Source organism: Cheilinus undulatus, linkage group 7 (assembly GCF_018320785.1).
Source record: "Cheilinus undulatus linkage group 7, ASM1832078v1, whole genome shotgun sequence".
Taxonomy (NCBI): domain Eukaryota; kingdom Metazoa; phylum Chordata; class Actinopteri; order Labriformes; family Labridae; genus Cheilinus; species Cheilinus undulatus.
In genome coordinates this window covers 42,226,504-42,249,207 of record NC_054871.1, presented here as the reverse complement: position 1 = coordinate 42,249,207, position 22,704 = coordinate 42,226,504, and the positions used below count along the sequence as shown (strand labels likewise).

General features: G+C 39.0%; 1 protein-coding gene across 1 annotated transcript; it reads right to left on the bottom strand.

Annotated features, from left to right (window-relative positions):
• Positions 1–630: 630 nt before the first annotated feature.
• On the bottom strand, positions 631–21,422 carry jade3 (jade family PHD finger 3). The gene is made up of 13 exons (XM_041791814.1): positions 21,264–21,422; positions 16,431–16,498; positions 15,900–15,959; positions 15,740–15,822; positions 13,273–13,430; positions 12,516–12,706; positions 12,149–12,360; positions 11,642–11,809; positions 11,223–11,339; positions 9,913–10,371; positions 7,194–7,311; positions 5,866–6,649; positions 631–788 (listed from the first exon to the last, which is right to left on the bottom strand). The coding sequence occupies exons 3-13, from the start codon at positions 15,946–15,948 to the stop codon at positions 752–754; spliced, it is 2,376 nt and encodes a 791-aa protein (XP_041647748.1). The 5' UTR covers positions 15,949–15,959; positions 16,431–16,498; positions 21,264–21,422; the 3' UTR covers positions 631–751.
• Between the last annotated feature and the right edge of the window lie 1,282 nt (positions 21,423–22,704).

The following is a 22,704-nucleotide window of genomic DNA, read 5'->3' as shown; positions in this document are numbered from 1 at the left end:
ATATATTTGTCTCAGAGGTCCCCAAAACATGCCTGTGAAGTCTGTTGCTGAAAAAACACTTCAGTATTGGATTTTTGAATGTCTAAAAAAAGCTCAGAACGAGCTCTTTCTGTGTCTGTGGCTTTAAATGTTAATGAACTGTCTGACTCCGCCCCTGACCACACCCCAACCAGGAAATGGATGTGACTCTCCAGATTCTCCTCTCAACTGGCAGCTAAGAGAAGAGCGGAACTTTCTTCCAAGCAGCGAGGGCCAATGGAACCTGGGGGCGGGGCTAACTCCCCACATGACATCATGAGGTGAAAATCTGAGAACAGCTTGTTTCAGCACATTTTCTGAAAGGTGGAGAAAGAGAGGGGGGTTCTGATTCTTGGGTGGGATTGTGGACAGGCCTGGGGTACATATTTCTGTTATAAAAGTCTGAAAAGGGATTTTTGCATCTGTCCCCTTTAAATAAGAAAGGAAACTGGAGGACAATAAATAACACAAGAAGAATCACCACTGCATTACTGCAGCCTTATTAGCCACATGGCTATTTATAATACCCTTTGTTTTTTAATATTAACATAATCAGCACACAGACCACAATAATTAATTAAAAAACTTTATTTAAAAATGTTCTTTCCACAGTAGAAACATAAAAAAAAACAAAGAAGGCTGATGCAATGACATGTTTGAGGAAAAAAATATATCCATGAATGTGATAGTGTTGATGCTGGCTGCTGTTTTTGTCATTTACAATCCACTTCAGTCAAATGGAGCATGCTCTTTTGGACTCTTGTTCACTTCTGGAATTAAAAGGCAGAAAACACATGTAGACACTTTTGTTCTACACTGCACAGCTTTAGATATCGTACACAGTTGAAGGCAAGACTTTATAGTTGACCTTTAAACAGATTAAACCTCACTAACAAATACAAATCAGCATGTATTTAAGTGTATTTAAAGGATTATTGTATCAAAGCAGGTTGGAAATTTTACCTTTTTATTTCTCTTTTTGGAAAAAGTCAGTCACCAACATGTCTATTTGCTGGTCCTGTTCTTTTTTTTATGTTTGCATTGCACCAATATTTCACACTGATCAACTGAAGAAATTTGGCCCTTTTCATAAAAATAATACAAAAGGAATAAAGCTTTGATGTTAATAACACTCTGATATCGAAATGGATATTTCTAACTCAGCCATTATTTCTATTTTCATTTTGCAAAAATTTGGGCTTTGTTTCAACAAATGGCATACGTTTTTTTGTATGAAGTCTATAGTTCACCATGTTTAAGGCCAAAAAGGACAAAAATGTGCAAAATGTGAAAAAAAAAAATGTAAACAATTTTTTTGGAAGAATTTCTTAATCTACTTCAGTCCCAATCAAAGGCACTCTTTTCAGTTTTTCAACCCTTTCTTGCCAGTTTGATTAAACATTTTCACAGTTTTGTTTTGAGGGGGGAAAAGGTAACTTTTTATATTTGGAATTTTAATTTGAAAACTGCACAAAGACAGTTAAATTTGTAGCTAATCTTTGAAATATCCAATACTGTGACTAAAAAGTCCCCCAGCCCTCCATCATTTATGGGGAGCAACTATTTTTCCTATACCTTCCTTGCTATAAGAATGACATCACAACCAAACTGGCATGTAAATGGTTAAATTCCTGGAAAAGCTCAACTATTTAATAGTTTTGATCAGGGCTGAAGTTGATCAAAAGATTTAGCCTCAACATTTTAAATGTAATGGATTTGTTCATGTTTTTTTTTTACATTTTTGTCCTTAATGTTCAAAAACTGAAGTAATAGCAGAGGGTTAAAAGAAGTTCATGCTGTGCAAAGTATTAAATTTGGCAACTGTATCAAAAACAATCTCCAGCCCGGGTAAACGAGCCATGTCTTGTGATTTACCCTCAAAAAAGGAACAGAACAGAACAAAGTTTACGGTGGGTTTTCATCCATGAAGGCTGGTCGTGACGATCTGAGGTCTTTAATGAAGGCAGCTGATGTCAGATCTGTGCTCATTCTTAACTTTTAGATGTCAGGGTTCATCTAAAATACCACATGACACTGGGGAATGTAATTACACTTCGTTTTTCACATTTTTTAAATTTTAAAACCAATAATCTAACACTTTCATGGCTATTTAGTTTTACCAGCATTCTGATGCACTGCAGCCTGCAAAAGTAAGGTTCAAATCTGTTCAAACAGCATTCATATCAAAGACTGTAAAAAGAAGTGGATCCGTTTAATGGCTGGAAAGGAAATCAATGCACTGATGCCTTAAGCCTGCATTCTCCTTCATGGTCTGCAGGAGGCAACCTTAGCAACAGAGAAAAATGCATTCTCCTTTTCCCTTATTTTAAAGTATTTTGCACATACATTTAAGTATTTGGAGCATCCACAAACTCACAAAATGTCAAATAACCAGTCTTTCGTTTCTTTTGCAGTTATTGTGAAGTCACACTGAATCATTATAATACCTGTTTTTCTCCACCCACAGATCTCCACTCACAGCCAAGAAGCATTCAGCTGGTTTACAACCTCCTCTTGGGCTTGATCCATGTTATATTCTGATCAAATCAATGCTCGAGTGCTTTAAAGAGCACAGGCGAGTGTTTACAAAGAGTGACATGTCCCCTTCAATACCAGTCAGCATAACAGTGATAACATCCACTTCTTGAACAGTCATGATTAATACACACAAAAGGCATTTGCTTTCCTGAAAATGCCTTCAATACTTGACTCAAGTAAAAGGTTACCAATTCAGTTTACCGCCTGGTTAACAGACACAGATAAGGTGTAACGGTGTTTGCACACATCCTGAAAATTCCCTAAAATTCTAGTGCACCTCTGGTCCTTTCAGGAAAATGTTAACATTAAGTCAGGCAGATGCAGCTGAAAATATTGAGAATTCACCTCAAGCGAGCAGAACTGATGACTTTTATATCCTGTGGCCGGTTTGATTTTTTGCGCACATAGTCAAGCTGCTTCATACTCATTTATTTTTGCAAGTAGACTATGTAGCACCCATTCATTTATGCTGTTATTGCATCAAATTAAAAGCAGCATTATTATACAGAGAAAATGTTGGAGCTTCAGCCAAGTCCTTCTCATCTTGTTTTGCACTGTAACACCTTCTAGCCCCACTGACAGGGACGGCTGTAAGCTTCATTTATGAACAGGCAACTGAGGGATTGTTCAGACAGAGCATTATCAGAGATGGATTGGGATACCAAGTGATTGCACTTTAGTGTGTGCATTCATATTATGCATCAACAACATGCCTTCAGCAGCCACCTGATACCAGAGCTCACTTAATCTGCCTCCTGTGCAAACAACAGCTCATGCATCATTTCTGTGGCTGGTATTCCTCCATGCTTCAGCAGTGAAACCACTGGCTATAAGAATGAACAGGGGCAAATAAGTAGGGATGCATGATATTTAAATTTTTGCCGATTAATTTTAGCTGATACCAATATCGATACTGACATTAAAATTCATATTTCAGACCAAAAACTTCAGCCCTTTGAACACATTTTAATGTATAAGGATGAACAAACAAACAAACTTGAGTGCTTGGTCCAGCCACAAACCTTACAAACATATTAGTACAAATGATAAAAACTCAGCCAATATATGCTGATTTCACAGCCAAAATATGTATTAAATATCGGCAGAAATTTTAATATCTGCCGATACCGATGTCAGGCCAATAATATTGTGCATCCCTACAAATAAGCCATGAACTAAGAGGCTAGCGGTGCCTCTAACAGCTTTTCTCCTTCATTTTGTCACACGCACACTTTTAAAGGATATGGTGATACATTGTTAAGCAAATCTTGTGAGGTGTTGTTTAGTCTGAAATGACAACTTGTTAAAAGACAACAACTTAAGAGAAAATTGTGTAATTTGTGGATGAGCTGGTTCTAAAAGCTGGCTCCTTTTGTGACCAGAGACTCACATTTTTTTAAGACATGAAAGGCAAAATGATACCAAATGAAAAGCTGTTTGATAACCGAGCAGCTTTAAGGTTAGAACATTGGCGCTCGAAATGAACCTGAATGCTTCAATTATCATCAGAAAAAGTCTGCATACATTGATTATGATTCCTACACTTTATAAAAACATGATTTTTCCTACAGTTTAACCAGTTTATCTAATGTGGAGGTGATCAATATCACAAATTATTCAGTCCTGCAAGCCTCCTAGCATCGTCTATCCAGATGAAGGGAGATAAGAGTGTTGACGAGTCTTGTAGCTCAGAGGCTAGCTGAGCCCTTAGTCACCCTTGTTTTTTATAAACATACTTTTAATGGATTTTAATGGACTGATATACGATTCAGTAAATAACTCTTTGGATAAGAGATGATGTGCTGTTCACAAATGATCTCTTCTAAAAGACCTTAATGTAATGCAAACCCTGGTTGCTAACTCCCTTTTGAGTGCCAGTTTTCTTTCCTACATTTTTGTCGTTAATTTATACAAATTTAAAAGGCCAAACTGGTACTAAATGAAGAGCCAAAAGACTGGCTCTTATTACTGAGCAAAATGATCAAGATCTCTAAAATGAGACAGATTTTCCACTACAAGCAGCGAGGCTGGAAGGCATCGACTGTGGAAACAAAGGAAAGTCGAGGGTTTACTATGCTTAACAGAGAAAACTGTACTGACCCAAATTGGGTCAGTCTGTGGTTGTCGATGTTTCTCTGTGAATTCTTTAAAGTTCTGCCTTAATGTGTCACCACAGACGGGACTAAAAAGTAGCTTTTAAAAGTAGATTTTCATGCAGTTTGAACAGTTGGCACAGTCATAAACTGAACAAAACGCTGGTGTTTTGATTGTACTTCTTTATGCCCCCCATTTGGAGTTCTCTGCTTTGGTGTGACGTCATCTACAAAGAACCAAAAAAATAAAGCCACGCTTTTGTTTACTGGCAGAATACAGCAGATTAAGTCAGTTGGTTGGGCTGCATGGTGGCGCAGGGGATAGTTTGAACCGGCAAGAAGGTCCCTGGTTCGCTTCCTCGTCAGGGCCTTTCTGTGCAGAGTTTGAATGTTCTCCCTATGCACGTGTGGCTTCCTCCCACCACCAAAAACATGCTCATTAGGTTAATCGATCACTCTAAATGTGCCGGTGTGAGTGTAAGTGCCTGGTTGTTTGTCTCTGTCAGCCCTGCGACTGACTGGCAACCTGTCCAAGGTGTACCCTGCCTCTCACACAATGACAGCTGAGATGTGCTGCAGCCCCCCTCAACCCCAAACAGGATAAGCAGTATAGAAAATGGATGGCTGTATGTCAGTTGGTTGGGGGTGAACCATCCCAGACCACCTCAGTAAGCAGTCTTGAGTTATCAAATTTGCAACTGTTTTCAATACTGATTGAGGTTTGTCTACACAAAGCATTAAAGATTAACACTTGGTATTGTATGCTCTGATCAGATTTAAATCCCTGTTAATGCATTGTTTAGATAAGGTGTCAGGAAAGATGCAATTCTCAAGAAATTTTCAGGAGTGCATGTGTCATGTTGATTTGTTTAAATTTTTGTCAATAGTGTGGAACCTTTATGACTCAGGCAAACATTATTTACATCCCACATCATCTGTACAGCAGGTTTAGTCAAAGGCAAACTGAATGTGTGTGAAGGGAAAAGGAGTGTTTCAGAAAAAAGTTGAGTACAAAAGTGATGCTGGCTGTGATGAAAGGCATGTATGATAATCTCAAAAACAGACAAAACGTATGTGTTCTTCTTAAACCAACACTAACACAGAGCTACGCTGCTTTTTCTTGCGTACGTATTGGTGTGTTGGTCCCTGATGGAGACAGTGCCCAGCACTTTAGAGGAAACGTCAGCAGTGATCGGAGTTAACAAACAGCTGTCACCTTTGCATGGAGGGTCTGGACCCCAGCTGTTTCCCACGGCTGACTCCTTTCCTCGGAGCGTCCTGCTGAGGCGTCCCTGCCTGCCGGCGGTGTCTCCCTTTTGCCCTGTGTCTCTCCGGCTCCGAGTCACTGAGCTCCAGGTCAGGACAATACCCATCACTGTCCTGGTATGATCTACTACCTTTACCTTTCTGTTCAGAGACTGGTTTAGCCCATATTCTCTCTTTAGCTGAGCCCTTTTTGGAGAGTTTGTCAGAGGCCCGTAGGCCCTCCGTGGTCCGTACCAGGTTAATGGTGGCCTCTTTGAAGGATCTACCAAAGTGCTCCATGGCAGACTTTCTAAAGCTGCTCTTGTCCAAAGCCTGGTTTGAAGCATCCTGGTCGCTAGGTGTCTGACAGGAACTGTCCTTCTGAGCCACTAACTTCTCTAACAGGCCGTTAGATTTCCCCGCACACGCTCGGTCTTGCTCCACTTTGCCTTTGCTGTTGGATGTTTGACCGTGCAGCGCCGCGTGCAGAGATAGAGGTTTACCGCTGGGTTTGACAGGCAACACTGAGCTGCTTGAGGTAGACAGGCGTCCATTTGAGCGTTCATCTTTCTGCAGCTGAGGCTTCCCCTGCCCGTGCCCCTCTGATGTCTTCTCACTAACGTTCACACTGTTGTCCGGGCAGAGCGGCCCGTTTCCATTTCCGTGACCAGAGGATTTGGGCATTTTGAGCTTCAGAGTAATCCTTGGAGGAGGATGAAACAGCATGCTCTCCACTGGAAATGAAGACTTAAGACCTGATGGCAAACACAGACAATCAGTCTCACTTTACTAAAAACATAACCCACACTTAAGCAACTCAGAATTTTGCTATCTGAATCGAAAGTCCAGAATCCTTTATTTCATACTGTAAGGTTTCAAACCCTGTTTTATTTTATTTTATCTGTAACACACTTGATTACTTCTATTTTTCAAACAAGTTCTAACCACAGGGATTTATGGGTGTACTGACACCCACTCTTGGCAAATAAGAGCACAGAGTCTTTTCTTCTTTTGTACATGTACTTTGGTATAAGCACCACTACCTATATTGCTATGATGGTGTACTTATTCAGACCCCTGGGTATGATTTGGCTTCCAGTAAAATTCAAACAAAGATGTCTATTACATTAGGGTTACTGGTTAGATAAACTTGCCGTGCTGATTGCCGTGCTATGAGACAGCTAAAACAAGAGGCAGACACAAACACCACAACAAAATAGAAGCAAAAAAAGAAGGAAATCAAAGGGAAATTATTTTTTTTAATTCCTTGCAGTGAGAAATAGAAGCCAGTCATCTCACCTGCAGAGATCTCCTGGTTCACGAGCTTAACATGCAGGTTGAACATTTGTTCCTGAGCTTTACTCTGCAGCAGCTTCAGCTTCTCCCGACGGCTCACCATGTAGCACAAGTTCCTCACCTGTTAATATCAAAAATATCAAAATAGCCATTAAACAAATCTACAAACCTGTAAAGCTTTCTGCTGCCTTTAGAAGTCATCTTCAGATAATTTCTATGGGGATGAATCCTGACTAAGACTTCATACTCCTGAATGTCACAAAAAATTTGCCATGTATACCTACTTTAGCTATATCCAATCTCATTAACATTGAGATTTACTGCTTTAGCATCACCTGTAGAGCAGTTTTTTTATACTTAATGCAGAGAAAAATAATCAGAAAAATTCTGAGACAAAATAATCTCTTCCTATTGATCCAAATTAAGAGCACGTTAATTACAAAGAAAACTATTTACTTCAGTAGATAAACTCATATCTCTCTGTAAGTCAATATTACAGACATCATTGATCGACATGCATCTATATAAAGAGATAAACATCAGCTTTGTTTAGCGCTGTGGCTTTGACCTCCAGCGTATTGATTTGGCACAGAGTTTGCCCTGAATGTGTCTGATCAGGACGATAAATCAGATGTGTTGAAGTCATTTGTGAGTCACATGTGTTGCTGGATAACAATTCAATTCTCATTTATAGACGGCTGCAAGTTTCCAGATCTTTGTAAACATTTTGTTCTTTATTGCCGTACATCCTCCAGGCCTTATGTGCCAGACTACACTGATGAATAAGCAGTGATTTAATTTTAGCACGTTTACCAAAGGAAAACAAAAATTCACAAAAAAGAGATTTGCAGGATGTTTTTAATGATAAGATCAAAATACTCAAGTCAAACCAAGTAGAGCTAAGTTGCTAAATGTAATGAAAAGCCTCAAGAGTAACCAACTACTGAAGCGCCAGTAGTCGAGTGGTTAAGGCCCGCGCCATATACGCAGTCGACCAGGGTTCGAATCCAGCCCGTGGCATTTCCTGCATGTCTCTTCCCTGTTTCCAACTCTATCCACTGTCCTATCAAATAAATGCCAAAAATAAATCTTTAAAAAAAAAAGAGTAACCAACTACTGGCTGACATGGTGCCATCTGTCTTGACCACAGAGCTTAATGGTTACTGTCCACTTCTTCCCTGACTGTTAGCTTCACTGTAGCAGCTGGCACTCAAAATTTATGATTCCACCAATCAAAGACGATGCTGTGACAGCCAGGACTGTAGGTAATGTAGTGCTGTTACCTAAGATCGTAAATAATAAACAGTGTCTTTCTAAAAACAAGGTTGATGACACATTTGCTTATGTCTTCTACATGAACATATGTCACCGTTTCACACACAAGTAGCTCGTTGAATCTTGAATGGTTGTGACATCATGGCTAACTATCAAATATGAAAAGCAGTATGGACTGAATGATGTTGTGGCTGATTAGGGACAGAAGGAAGGATGAAGTGGGCATTTCTTATCCCCACTCCCTCAAAGCCCTTTCCAAATGTTCTAAAGGCATTTTTTGAAGTTCCAGGGTAGATGCACCATCACACATGGCTCTACAAAAATTTGTTGTGCTGGGGGCTGTATGCTTGCATCTGCAGCTGGGGTTAGGATAAGAATATACAAGAAACAAGGAAGAGTGCAACAGCAACAGAGCTCTTAATTACACTGCGAGAAAAAAATGCAAAACAAACATAGATATAGAAGCAAAGCAGCAGCGGTCCAAGGAGGAGACTAGCTGTCTCCTGGCTGTATGAGCATCAGATGAAACACAAAGAAAGCTGGAAAAACTTTGAGCACAAGTGCTACTAGGAGATGTGCACTGACATTTATAGGTCATTTCCACAAAGCCGTTTGGTTCATTTTTGTATGGCATGGTATACATTTATTTGCGCTTTCATTATCAAAAGTTGGAGTCCCAAAAAGCTGACCCGTACTGTCCTACTTTTCTGGCACCCTTCCATAGGAGTGCCAAGCTTACCCATCTATCCCAAAAGGGTGGAGCTATATACACAATAGACACTTTAGACGTGTGACACGACCACTCAGCCAGGCTGCAAAACACAGCTGTCTGCTCTATGAGGAGTGGGTGAAAATGAGAGAAAAACAGACAGACACCAAACCATTCCAAACAGTACTCAGTTATACTGGACCACCTGGTGGGAAACAGCTTTGCAGTGAGGTAATGAAGCGTCTCTATGGCCAGCCACAGCAAGTTGAAAAGCAAACTGGTTCCTCGATAGTTCCCAGACTGAAGTAATTCCTGCTCCAGTCCTGCAACTTGCCTCACTGAAAAGGGGTCACGTTTTTTTTTTACATCTTTTCTCCCTCACTAGGTCCTACATGCAGAGAAAACAGTGGTGTACTGATGAGTAAAAACTTTGTGAAGTGCTGATCTGATAGAGACGAGCTGAGCTCTGCTGCAGTTGACAACTATGACTTCAGGCTCTACTGCTGTGCTGTAATGGATCTAATTCATGCCAACACCACTTAGTGAAACAGATGGTACTAAAAGCGCAGCACAACTGCAGAGGAACATATTGTGGACTTTGTTAAACACAATAAACCTTTTTTTCACCACGTCTGCACCCTACAAATAGATTGTGTCGTATATTCTGGTGCAACTTACATCCGAGATTTTATGGTAAAATGATCTGAGGTTACCAAACTGGAGAAAAATGGTACCCACCCTCTCCAGGTCTTGTCTGAGGTGCATGAACATCCTCATGCGGGTGTGGATGCTGTCCTCCTGCGGCTGCAGCATCATGTTCTCCTCGTCGGCTTTAGGGGGCACCAGAGCTCTGTTGAAGTTGGCTTTCCTCTTCAGCTTCCAGTACTGGTAGATGAAGTCCAGCAGGCACTCAGAGAGTCCCAGGCTCTGGGCCAGATCCTCGGGCTGGATTAAAGTATAAAAATCCTCCTCCAGTTCCTTCAGACGCTGCGCCCGCTGGCCCACCTTCTCCGCCTCGGCGGGGGGTTTAGAGCGAGCTGGGCTCAGGCCAGACTCCCCAGTCTTAGATTTACTGTGCTTCAGGCAGTAAGACTTAAATTTGACCTCATCTCCCTCGTCCAGGATGGTCTTCATCTCCAGGCTGTGCTCGAAGGCGCAGGTCACATGAAAAGGAGTGGTGCAGTTCTTCACTGAACACTGTGATGGAGGGAGAGGGGGGCAGGTTATTAAATTAGAATATGATGCAGGTACTGATACAATAAAAACTCATCTAAAAGCAGTTCTTGATCATTTTGCAGGATACAACTGTTCAACTGAACCTGGCTTTTCTGTTTTTTTTCACCCATGAGCTGCTAAAATTAAAAAAAAAACTAAAGAAGCAGAACATAAGGCAAAAAAGACAAGGAAATGCTAAACAGAGTAGCTCAAAATGACAGTTTTTTCCTTTATATTAATGCTTAATGTGAATTCAAGCATACAAAGTTCAATTAAGAAGAGGAAAATTGCTTGGCAGCAAGCAAATAATATAAAAATTAGCCTCTTGAATTTGTGATAATCACTGTCACTGGTCACATTATGTAAAGCGCATCAAACTTATGCTTTCATTTGCAATGACTTTTCCTTAATCTTAGCTGCTGTGTTCACTAAAGGTCTCTCAAATGCATGCAGAAATTTTATAAGGGCTGCTAGCAAGAAGTTTGGGTAAAACAGCCTGTTTGCATTTACAAATTCAGAAAACTTCCAAGACTTTTGTAAAAATGTGATGCACCATGAAACAATGCAATTTCTGTGCAAACTTATCTCCATTTCCTCTTGCACTGCCCATCATCATTTTAATGCAACAAATTAAACACAGACAAATTATAAATCTGAATGTTAAAAACACCTTCTTTGTTTGCTACTTAAAGAATAGGCTTCGGTTGGACAATCCTGTAAATACAGATACACGCTAATGACAGTGTTACCTTGTACACTGTAATAATCAATATTGCATAAATGTGATTATCATGACCTAAATGCAGAAAGTGAGGGCTCAGATCCACTCTTACCTGGATGCATGCACCTGTCTTAAGTTTGCACAGACTGCAGATGAGAGACCAGCGGCTGGGAGGGATGTGGGACACTTTTGTGATGGGCTCCATCCTCTCTGGACAGGCGATGCTCACCTGCAGCAGAGCAGGAAACATTAAGTGTGATGAGAGATTTTCAAACACTCTTTGCATAACAGTATAGGGAGCAGGATTGCCTAGTGGTTGATTTTATGCCACATGTAAATCTGCGGTCTTCAAAACAGGCGACCATGGTTCGAGTACAAACTGTAGCTTCTTTCCCACTTTCTCTCCCCATCTTCTAACTCTATCTGCTGTCATGTCTCTCTGATAAAGCCCCCAGGAAAAAAAACTAAAATAACAAAATTAACTGATAGTCATACTTCATAAGAGGCTGAAAAGAGGATGATATGGTGTACCTCTGGTATCCACAGTGCACAGCTCACATGAGCCCACTTGGTTCCTGCTCGTGTTGCCTTCATGGCTCCACCTTTCTGAGGACACAGGACACACTGAGGGTCGATGCCAAGGACACAAGTCCTGCACATCCAGTTTCCTACAGGCACTTTGACAATACCGTAACAGGCCTGTGTGAAGACGGGAGACAAGGTTCATGGTTATCAACTCTGTGAGGGTGAAACTTGTTTTAGCAGAGACGTAGATACACAGTAAACAAAGTAAACACAGCAATAAAGACAAAATAAAAGTGATTAAAAGCACAGAGTTTGCAGATAATACTCATTAGGGCTGAATGATTTTGAAAATAAATCTATTTGTGGTTATTTTTCCAACATTGCAATTTCCTCATCTCTTGTATATTATAATTAAAACAAACAATTCATTTTATATTATAACCAACACATTTTTAGATAGATTAAACCAGGACTCAATGATTTTGAAAAAAAAAACATGATTCTTTGTTCTACCTGGTGCACACAGATGTTGCACTTGTCACAGAACACCATGTCGTTCCCCTCCTCACTGTCGGGGGAGCGACACACATCACAGATAACGTCCTCGTCGTATTCGATCCCCAGACCCTCCACTGTCTCGATGGCGTGGTTCATGTTGTCATGGCACTGACTCTCCAGAGCCTCTATGGTGCGCTCCATCGTCATCTCATCAACTGGCTCCTCCCCTGAACAGACAAAGAAAAAAAACACCAAAAAGGTCAAAGAAACCCCAGCAGATTGTCTGGACGTCTGTAGTTTAAATCCTCAGAAAGAGATTTTTATGTAAAAACAGCTTCTAAAATCAAAAAAACCAGCATAAACGTAGAATTCCTGTCCTCACCCATGCGCTGCCGCTCTATGTTGAGCGAGTGCAGCCAGTAAAGGTCCATGTCATCCAGATCATAGCGACACATGGCCTCTGCCAGCTCCTTGATGTTGACATAGCCTGGTTCTGTCGTCTCCTGACTTGAGCACTGGATGTATTTTCTCTGGTGGCTGTAGAGAACCTCTTTTGATTTCTCTGTCATAGCCCTGAACATAGAAGACACAAAAACGATCAATCAACGCTGCACAGCTAGAAAACACAGCAACCAAACAGACTTTATTGTGTAATAAAGGCTTACTTATACTCCTATTCATTCAGATCTGTACACTACCCATTTACTCACACACATCCTTTACATTAGGGTTAAAAAGTTAATCCACTAGGGGGTGCTATGTCACACAGACATCCACTTTTCCTTTGCTGCTGTCCATCTGACATGTTCCCACTTGATCTCCACCCCACTGCTCTGTTCTAGTCGTCTCTTCCATACCCAGGTGACCAAACAAGTAAACATCATTGGCCTTGAAGCAACTTATACAATATTTACTCAAATAGTTCAACTACTTTCCAAAGCATTCTTCTTCATTGTGTTTTGTCCTCATGATTTCCTGCAGCATTTGGTCTGAAAGCTTCCAGAAAGCATTCAGAAAATCAGAAAAAAATAACACAGAGTAACAGACAGAAGGCTATCTTTACCTGTAATGAATGTGGAGTATAAATGAGCTCTAAGATTAGAAAATCAATGCTAAATCTTGTATGTACAACGACATACCTGACTGATGGCTCAGGGATGGTGTCAGGACTGGCCAGAACCTGGACCCCTTTCTCCCACTCCATCTTCCAGGTGTCGGCCAGCAGGTAGTAATCCTCAGGAGACACATGGTGAGAGTCAGGAAGCTTCATGGCACTGATCAGGTCTTTTCTGAACACCTGTGGGAGAGAATGAAGCATGCATCACAAGTTTAACCCAGGATTCCTAAAAACTTTTTCTAATCAAATGTAAGACTATTTAAGACCTGAAATCAGACAAAGGTTTGTTATTTTGTCATTAGTGCCACACAATTTGGTAATTATGTGTAATTGTGATTATACTGGTCATTTGTGAGCGATATGATACATATACGGTATAATGAATCTACTTTCTTGGTTATCAAAGAACATGCAAAAATAATGTTAGTTTTGGAGTGTTTAATTCTCAACTTAAAACACAAATATTAAGTTGCATTACAAAACACAAAACCTGAAGATTTTACAGTACTGCTTTAAGGATAACTTAATATAAAAAAATTGAAAATAACGCTATCTAACAAAGGGTAATAGTGGCACTTTTGTGACTTAAAGGTCTTTCTGCAGAGATTTTTTTTTCCAAATCTTTCAAGTACTAGTTAATACAAATATAACTACAAATATAACTGCAGCCTTTTATACAACTACATAATTACACAGCCTGATATTGTGATTGCAACTGGATAAATTGCAAAGCACTGGCTGTCATGATGATTGCTTTCTAGACTATAAGTAACACTAAAACAAATCAGTCAATAAACAATAAAAGACCAATCTCCAAACTTTATGCCCTAGCAAAGATGTTGGATTCTCAAATTAAAATGTTTTTAACAAACAACATTTTATAGGATTATCAGTTTTAGGAAAAACACAGTACAACCAAAGCTACCTTAAAGGTAGTCAGTGATTTTATTGAGTTTTTGTACAATATGGAACACTGTGCTGCTGTTTTTATTGATTTACTAACAACCTTTGAAATGGTTGGCTGTGCTGTGTTTGTCAGAACAATCTCTTTGTTACCTTGAAAATGAACTATTAAACAAGCGCAATGTGTGCAGGCTGAAGGTTTTACTTCTAAATGTCTTCAAGTTTAAAATGGAGTGGCTCATGGCTCATTCTTGGGACACTATTATTTACACTTTAAATTACCAGCATCAAAATTTTCCAAAACGTTCATTTATATGCTGATGACGCCATCATTTACTGCTCTGCTTCTACACAGCATCAGGTTCTCTGTCGCTTACAAGAAGGCCTTGATATTGTACAGGACACTCTGTGTGAGTTTTCAAACACAAAGAAAAGTTGCTGAACCTTCCTTCTATCACCACGTCTCAGGGTGATGTGGCTGAATCTGCATCGTCTTTTGAATACTTCAGATTTATGATTAATGAGTTGCTGCTTTTATGCTCAACTTGAGCAATTTTTAAAGAAGTTAAAGCTGCGGTTAGATTTTTATTTTAGAAATAAGTGTTGTTTTTTTTGTTTCCTGCTAAGGAAAGACTTGTTTCTTCACCATTTTATGCCTCTGATTGATTACAGTGATGTTTTATACATGCGTGCATCTTCTCAATGCCTTAGATTTACTGTAGATCATGAGGCACTGGGGTTCATTACCAGTCTTAAGTCCTTAACTCCTTACTCTGTATGATCAAGTTGGTTGGCCTTCTTTGATCACGCGTTGACAAAAGCATTGCCATATCCTTATTTATGAGGCTATACTTCATCTGCTTTCGCCATACTTGTGATTTTATTCATGTGAAAATTTCTGGAAGCTACAGTCTTCTCAGTCACGAGACTTATTTTTGCTATATGTGCCCCAAGTCCATCTTAAAATGGGTAAAAGGAGGTTCAGGTATGCTGCTCCCACAGCCTGGAACCTGCTACAGGAAAACCTATGTCTATATCTTTTTAAAAGTAGACTTAAGGTGTTGGAGGAATATGCATAAGGTTAAAGATGCTTTGACTGACGACTTGTGCTCTGTGACCTGGATTGGCTGATTTGTGTTCTTAAAAGAGCTGCCTGTCTTGGCCAGGACGCTTGCATAAATGCGATTCTTGATCTCAGTTAGGTTTTCCTAGTTAAATAAAATTAAACTAAAATACTACCGTGATTAAAGTTGATTAATGCAGACTGAATCGCAATTAGATTATTTCCCAAATTTTTCAGCCCTGTTAATTGTTTATTTTAAACATAAAATGAAAAGAAAAAAGAATTTTAAAAACCGATATTGAGAAACTTTTACAAAAAAATAAAAGCTGATTCCAGCTACTTTTTGGAATATTTAGCTTTGTTTCCCCTCTAATAAAATTATCAAGAATGTTTGGGCTGCTGCTAAAACGCAATCTTTGGCCTTGAGAATCAGTCAATGACAAAAATTTCCACCATTTATTCAATAAAAAAATAACAAATATCCCAAATTAACTTGTTAAAGTTCTAAAAAATGTGGGCTTACTTCAGCCGGTTTCTTCTGGTTGGAGGTTGGGGTTCCAGATTTGCCGCCATATTTGCTGGGGGAGCAGAAGGAGGTAGAGGGACCTAAACAAAGAAAGACAGGCATGAATGAAAGAGTAGGTGAAAAATATTAACGTCTTTATTAGATCCTTTAGACTCACTCTCATTGTCTGAACTGTCGCTGCTGCTCGAGGACCTGAGACGTTTCATCCTGTTACATCCTGACAACGATGAGAAAGCAGACATCAAAACATGCAAATCAAAATAAGTTATACCCGTACCAGTATCAGGCATGGGTGATAATACCGAGCATCAAGTAGTTAGCCAAGTAGTTAATTAAAGCTGGAGCTATGTCTGTGGTTTGGTGATATTTTAACATAAGAAAGGGATGCCAGAATACAATATTACATTGTCAAGAGGGGGAATGAAGAACATCTGACTGAAATGAAGCGAACTTTAAAAAACATAAACTGAAATGGTATAATTAAGTAAGCATATTTCTACTTGGTATCAGTGAGAATGCATATGTAAGTACTTATACTTTGTCCTGACAGAAATATGGTATCAGTGTATCAGTAATATTATTCAGAGATAAAGTGGTTAGTCTATTAGTGAAAAAACCTTGTCTGCTGGTCTAGGTGATGCATAAAAAAAACAACTTAGTAAACATGGAGCAAATAGTTCCCACTCACCATATATTTTGAGTTGAATAGCATGCTAATGGATTCCTCTACAAACTCTTCACAGCTTAATTTTGTGCCTGCAGAAAAAAACAGATATATAGGTCAACCCAGCGAGTGAAAACGTGGGTGTAAAAGAGATGTAGGAAGACGGGTTCACACTCTGTAGTAGATTTTCTCCAATAATCAGTGTGCACATAATTTAAAACTTGTTCTGGTACATTCAGATGCATGAAGTTTTATTATAGCTAGTTTCACGAACTATGAGGGTCCATAGGTTAATGCAGAGCTGACATTTTTTCCTTGTGTAAACATTTTACTGAATAATACACTAAAATTACATTAGTTAAAGACAAAACATGCTTTTTATTCAGTTTATATGCACACAATAAATGGAGTGTTAATCTATAAGTGCATAAGGAGAGATTAGCATACATATGCTCACAATGAAAAAAATATTCAGCATTGTTGGCATGTGATTTGCATTTCAAAATTTTCTCATCCACATTTTTTAAATTTACCTCAATTTCATCACACAAAATTATAAGCTCAGTATGTATGTTTTTTGCCAATTTTTTCTCATCATAAACTTTTATTACAACCCTAATATTCAACATTTCTACATCTAGCCAGAGCCATTTGTTTTAACTGAGATAATCCCTACAAAAAATATTTTTTTTTATATTTTCTCCTACTTAAAAGTTGATGTTTAACATTTTAGTAATCAAAGCAATTTATTAAAGCCAGAAATTAAAGTTTGCTTGTCCCTGACTGTCAGTGAATGTGGAGTACATCTTGTTGAGTGTTCAAAGAGAAAGAGACTCAATAGAATTTGAGCTGATAACAGTGAAAACCTATAAAGTCTACTTTTTCCAAAAATAAGAATCATAAGAAGGAATCGATATAGAACTGGATGGATAAGAAGAATCGATAATGGCATCAGTACTTATATTTTTTTGTCAATTCCCATCCCTAAAAAAAGATCTTAAAAACAAATTTAAATACAGTAATGCTTCATTTCTCTATTTACTTTTTATTATTCCAAATTAAAATCAATGTGGATTGTGGAGAAAAACTGTCAGTAGATTATAAACCATGAAAATAAAGCTCACTTATGCCAGCTGATTGTCTGGCATGACTCTTGTTTACATCATCAGCTTTAAGATGCTCCAACACAGACCACATGTGGGCCGATTAGGTCTGATGAAAAATGTGTGAGTTGTCCATCTCATACAGGTCTTTTGCAAAACAGCCCTGTGGCCCTCCTAAAACATTTTTAAAAGGACTCCCCATAAGAGGTGACTTTCTGCTACAATATTTGGGATGCATATAAAGTACATAAAGTCCTACCCATATCTGATGTGCCATGCATTAGAACACTACTAGTATAATAAATGATTAATCATCAGACCAGGTCTGTGTTAAACTTTAGTTAATTTTTACTGCATTATTTCTGAATTATTAGTGTATATTTCTGAAAGTTTCGAGTAAAATAAAATAAGCAGACCCAGATTGCACAGGTTCACAGTGTTTGCCCTCAGCCCGCTGATCCACAGGGACGTCTCATTAAAGGTTTCTGATGAAGGACTCAAACCCTGAACAGCTCTATATACAGTAAACTGCTTCACAGACAGGACATGCCTTACATTCCCCATGAGGACAGGAGAGGTAGGAGGGTGAAAACATGACGCTGATTCAAGGAAACAAAATCAGATGAGCAAAATATATGAATGCTCTGTGAAAAAAAATAAAAATAAAAATACAAGCAGCATGTCGGACATAAATCAGTCTGATCACAATTACTGAAGTTTGATGCTGCAACCTGACCGTGATATATCACCCTGGGGTGTTCCTTTAGTTCTCTATTTGTGCAAAGCAGCTGCTGTCAAACTGCCTGACATCTGCTGATGACACGAGTGTTTCCATCTCTGAACGCAGCAGAGTTTGTGTGCTTCTGATACAAGACGGAAAAATGAACAGAAGGAGCAATGTGAAAAGTTTACTGTTCAAGTGTAAATCTGCAAGATCACACACAGACATTGTTGACAGAAGACTGAAGAGACGTAAAATAAGGTGAAATTTCCCTTTAATAAGCATATTTGTATTCACTGTTTTGAGTTCTATATAAACAAGGTGATATTTCTGCTTTTCGCACGTGTTTTTTTTTTTTTGTCTCTATCCAGCCCAATCTTAATCTATCATCTCCAGGTTCTGGATGAAAAAACAATCAGCGGATGGAAAAGCTCCCATCTAAACAGTTTGGGCCCAGTTAGAAAGTAACAGGACCAATCAGCATCGAGGGGCAGTACTTTAGGGCGCAGCAGAGTCGTGACGTTAACATGAGGCCGGTGCAATTATGGCGGAAGACATTGGCGTGGATGCTGCCAGCGCCAGCGTCAGTTTTATCAGAACTTGACGACATTTCTTCATTAAAAGAAGAACAAAGAACAACACTGAGTTGTGTTCTTTTCAAAAACTACAAAAGTCGTGTACTGACATGTCTACAGATGCCATGGTTTGCGTTATGCAGCTTTCTTTGGAGTTTACTCCTCAGTAGCGGCGCACCTCGGCAGAGGCTACGTCACGTTTTGTTGCTCTGATTGGCCCGTAAAGATGTGACAGACAGAAAGTTCATCCAATCACACTCAGTTTGTTTTTTGTTTTCAAAGGCTCTGCCTTTTCCCAAACACCGTCTACGGAGGGTTTTCCAGATGGATGAGTGAAACAAATCCATCTGTCGTGTCAGGTTAGCTTCATACACAGAATCAAGCAGATTTGTGACTAAAGTTTATTAACTATTTGATCTATGATGGACCGTGATTTGTGCTCTAGTGCAGATGTTTGTTTACAGAGACAAATAAATCATGAGAATACCATTGATGGGAGCTCAAAATGTTTCCCTCAGTATTCTTTAACCACAGCTGTTGAGCTGCATGAATGGAGGCGTGTTGTCAGTGAGATAATATATTGCAACTATTAACCTAAATACACAAGTGCATGGGAATATTGGCAGCTGCAGTGAACAAAATAAAACAACGCAGCGTTGCTCCTAAAATAGTGCATTTATGTATAATCGACACTTCTCTTGCATGGATGGTGACTGCCTAAGGATTTTTAGGAAACAAGAAAAAATGGTCAGAAGATATACTTCACCATAAACCCAAACAAGTTGAAAATACTCAAAATATTTGCTGTAACTGATTATGTGAAAGTTTTTAAGTAGTGGGAATGCATTAAGTATGACTCAAGTTAAAACACAGAATTAAAGTAAGCTAATTTAATTTACTACAAGTAACAAAAACTAAAAGGTGTAGAGTACAGTACACCAGCCATGCTCTGTTGAACTCTAACTCAGTGGGTAACTTCACCCGTGGTGCAAAAGTGTCTAATACCCAAAGGCATTCTGGGAAAACTATGCAGATTAAAGTGTGATTGACAAATAATTTTACTATAATGATAAAAAAAGAAGTTTTTTAAATTAACACATCTCTTTTTTTCATTCATTTTCTGTTATTCTTACAGTATTATGAGGCTGTAAACACCTGGGCGGTCAGCTTTACTACAGGAAAGACTGCATTTTTTAAATAAAGTTGTATATACTGATAGCAGCGTCAGCTAAAATGAGCTTGGAAATATCAGGATATTTGATATCAGCAAAAGTCAAATTTTAGAGTTGGATGTGCTCAGAGAGAAACCAGAGCACTTTACTCAGAGTCAAACTGAATCTTCATCAGGTTTGATCGATGACCTCCAAGTGTGCGTCAAAATGTTAATCCTTGAATAAATTGCCTAGTAGTGACTTTTGTGCTCCAGCTTTCTCATTGGAATTTGCCAGTGTAAAGGTGCCAACTAAATCACTATTAAAAAAGTATATAGAACACTTTAAATGACTGCAGTTTAGTTGAACAAAGGGATTTTTGGAAAGCAAAATTACTGATATCACAATATCTGTCAGGGTTTTAATCCCAGGGCCTGCCATTGGCACTGTCATAGCTAGAAGACCTCAATGACAATCAATGTATTAGCTCTGGACTGAGATTTATTTGTTGATCTCTATCATACTGATTCATAGATGAGAGTTACGATACCCTACAAAACAACCCAGTAGTTATCTGAAAATTGAGGTTTTAGTTTCTTATTTGATTGTGTCAATAACACTTACATTGACTGTATTTTAATGTAGAAAATCATGGCAGGGTTGTTGTCCTGGTGGCATTTATGACTACATGAGTCCCTACTGGCTTTCCCATATGTGCTCTTCAATAGAGTAACGCTACAGAATAAAGTAAATAGTATATGTAAGGGATATAGGCGGAAATGACATCACTGTGATAAGAAACAGACCTATAACAGGAGAGTATGATAAAAAAAATTGTGGTGGCCGCCTTTGTTTACATTTTATTGCTCGTTTATTGTGTTGAGCTAGCTGTGCTAACTGTGACCACAGTGGTATATGAATGAAATGGGTCCTTTTATTATGTTAAAGCTTTGCCATTAAAGGGCCTGCCCTGCCCAAAGAGCCATGTTGGCGCCAAACACTCTCACAGAGACAGATAGAGGCCTGTGGCTCTGCAGGCTGTGGAGAAATCAAACATGGGCGCCACCATCATACAAAGATGTCACTTCCTACAGCCATTTACACCGATTTCATTCAGCAAAGGCGGGTTTAATATTTAATTTAAAGTACTAGAAACAGGGTCGATAACATTAATGTGGTAAAGAAGCAAAGTAGTCATAAAAACCGGGACACAGCAGGCCCTGTGGCCTGGATAAACCATCCAGGATAAATCCTGGCTCACTGAGCTGAACACACCGAGCATATTGTTCACATTTCTCCAATCTTACCTTCTGTCCACGCGCTGCTGTTCGCCTTATTCCTGCCACATATCAGTCAAAGAAACACCTAGGATGTACACCTAAAAACGGGGACTTTGGTTCTTTCTAAAGGGGGGAAATTGGTGCTTTTCACCCCACCACAGTGGGAATCTCCAAGGCAGCAATCTGTCCACCACCACGGCACAACAGCTCTATTGTACCGCGCGTCCCGCCGGGTCCTAAACCCCGCCGGTTTCCCTCCATCCTGCCGTGGTGCGCTCGATTTGGGTACTGGCGTAACATGCAGTACAGAGTCCTGAATATAAAGCAGGGGCGAGGACATTTTTTAAAATTCTCTATTCCGAAGGGCCAAATTGTGACTGTCAGATACTTTTAATGTGACAACTGAGATTACCTGGAAATTGATTAAAATATATAAAAGCTTCACATCAATTTATCATACCAACAGTTATATATATATATTTTTTAAACTCAAGCGCATATAGAAATGGTGAATTTTATGAGAAAGTAAAATAAATCAAATTTAAGCTACTTTTTTAATGCAGAGAAAATGGTAGTTTCTGGTTATATTACCATATTTTACTTCTTTTTTCAGAAATGCATTGAGTGAAGGATATAGAAAAAAGTTCTTGCAGAGAAATCAACGATTAATAGGTAAATACTTATTCATTTCATTTTTTTTGTAGTAGATTTTGTCATATTTTCTTCATGTTTAGAATACACTGGTATTTGAAATGTACTTGGGGGCTGCTGAGTGTGGAGGAGGGCCGTGTGTGGCCACAAGTTGCCCACCCCTGATATAAAACACTGACATTAAACTTAAAGCATTATCATTTTTTGTGACCAAAGCTTTTTCAGTGTGATTATTTTCAGAAGAAGAAAAATTTGTGAATATGAACACCAAAGGCAAAAAAAATACACAATTAATTATTAGTTTTAGTCTTTAATTATAAGCACTCTGTCTCCACTGGTATTTCAAATATTCTCTTTTATTTTCATGAGAATCTGCTTTATCTTTTAAGTGTAGAAACAGACAAAAAAGTGCATTAAACAGGCCTGGTGGCTTAAAAACACAGTGGTTTTATAACAAAACTATTGTTACCCTTAAAAAAGTGAGAAGGAAATAGTTTTGATTGTTGTTAGCTAGCTAACTTGTTGTTAGACAGCCGTTAGCCTTGATGCTCGTAAGAAATTCCAGTTGGGGTTGGCTGTCACATTCTCTTTGGGGTTGGTTGTCACAGCCGTTCAGAGGAGGTATGGGAGAAGTGTTGGATGTGCAACCAGTGGGCACACAAGCTCTGTTTAGCTGGAGTGCATTGACCCTACATATGCCATCACTGTAACTCAGATGGTGAGTGCGTGTAGCCTAGTTGAGTAGGCTATTATTGTTAGGCCTGTTTGTTTTGCTCTTTATGTTGCTACAGGCTTATAGGTTGGCCTGAAGATGTTT

Excerpts from the sequence above, each read along its gene's own strand:
- jade3 (XM_041791814.1), bottom strand. The coding sequence starts at position 15,948 with ATGAAACGTCTCAGGTCCTCGAGCAGCAGCGACAGTTCAGACAATGAG. Across the intron at positions 7,312-9,912 it reads TCAGACAAGACCTGGAGAGG|GTGAGGAACTTGTGCTACAT; the intron begins GTGGGTACCATT and ends TGATATTAACAG. Across the intron at positions 6,650-7,193 it reads GAACCAGGAGATCTCTGCAG|GTCTTAAGTCTTCATTTCCA; the intron begins GTGAGATGACTG and ends GTTTGCCATCAG.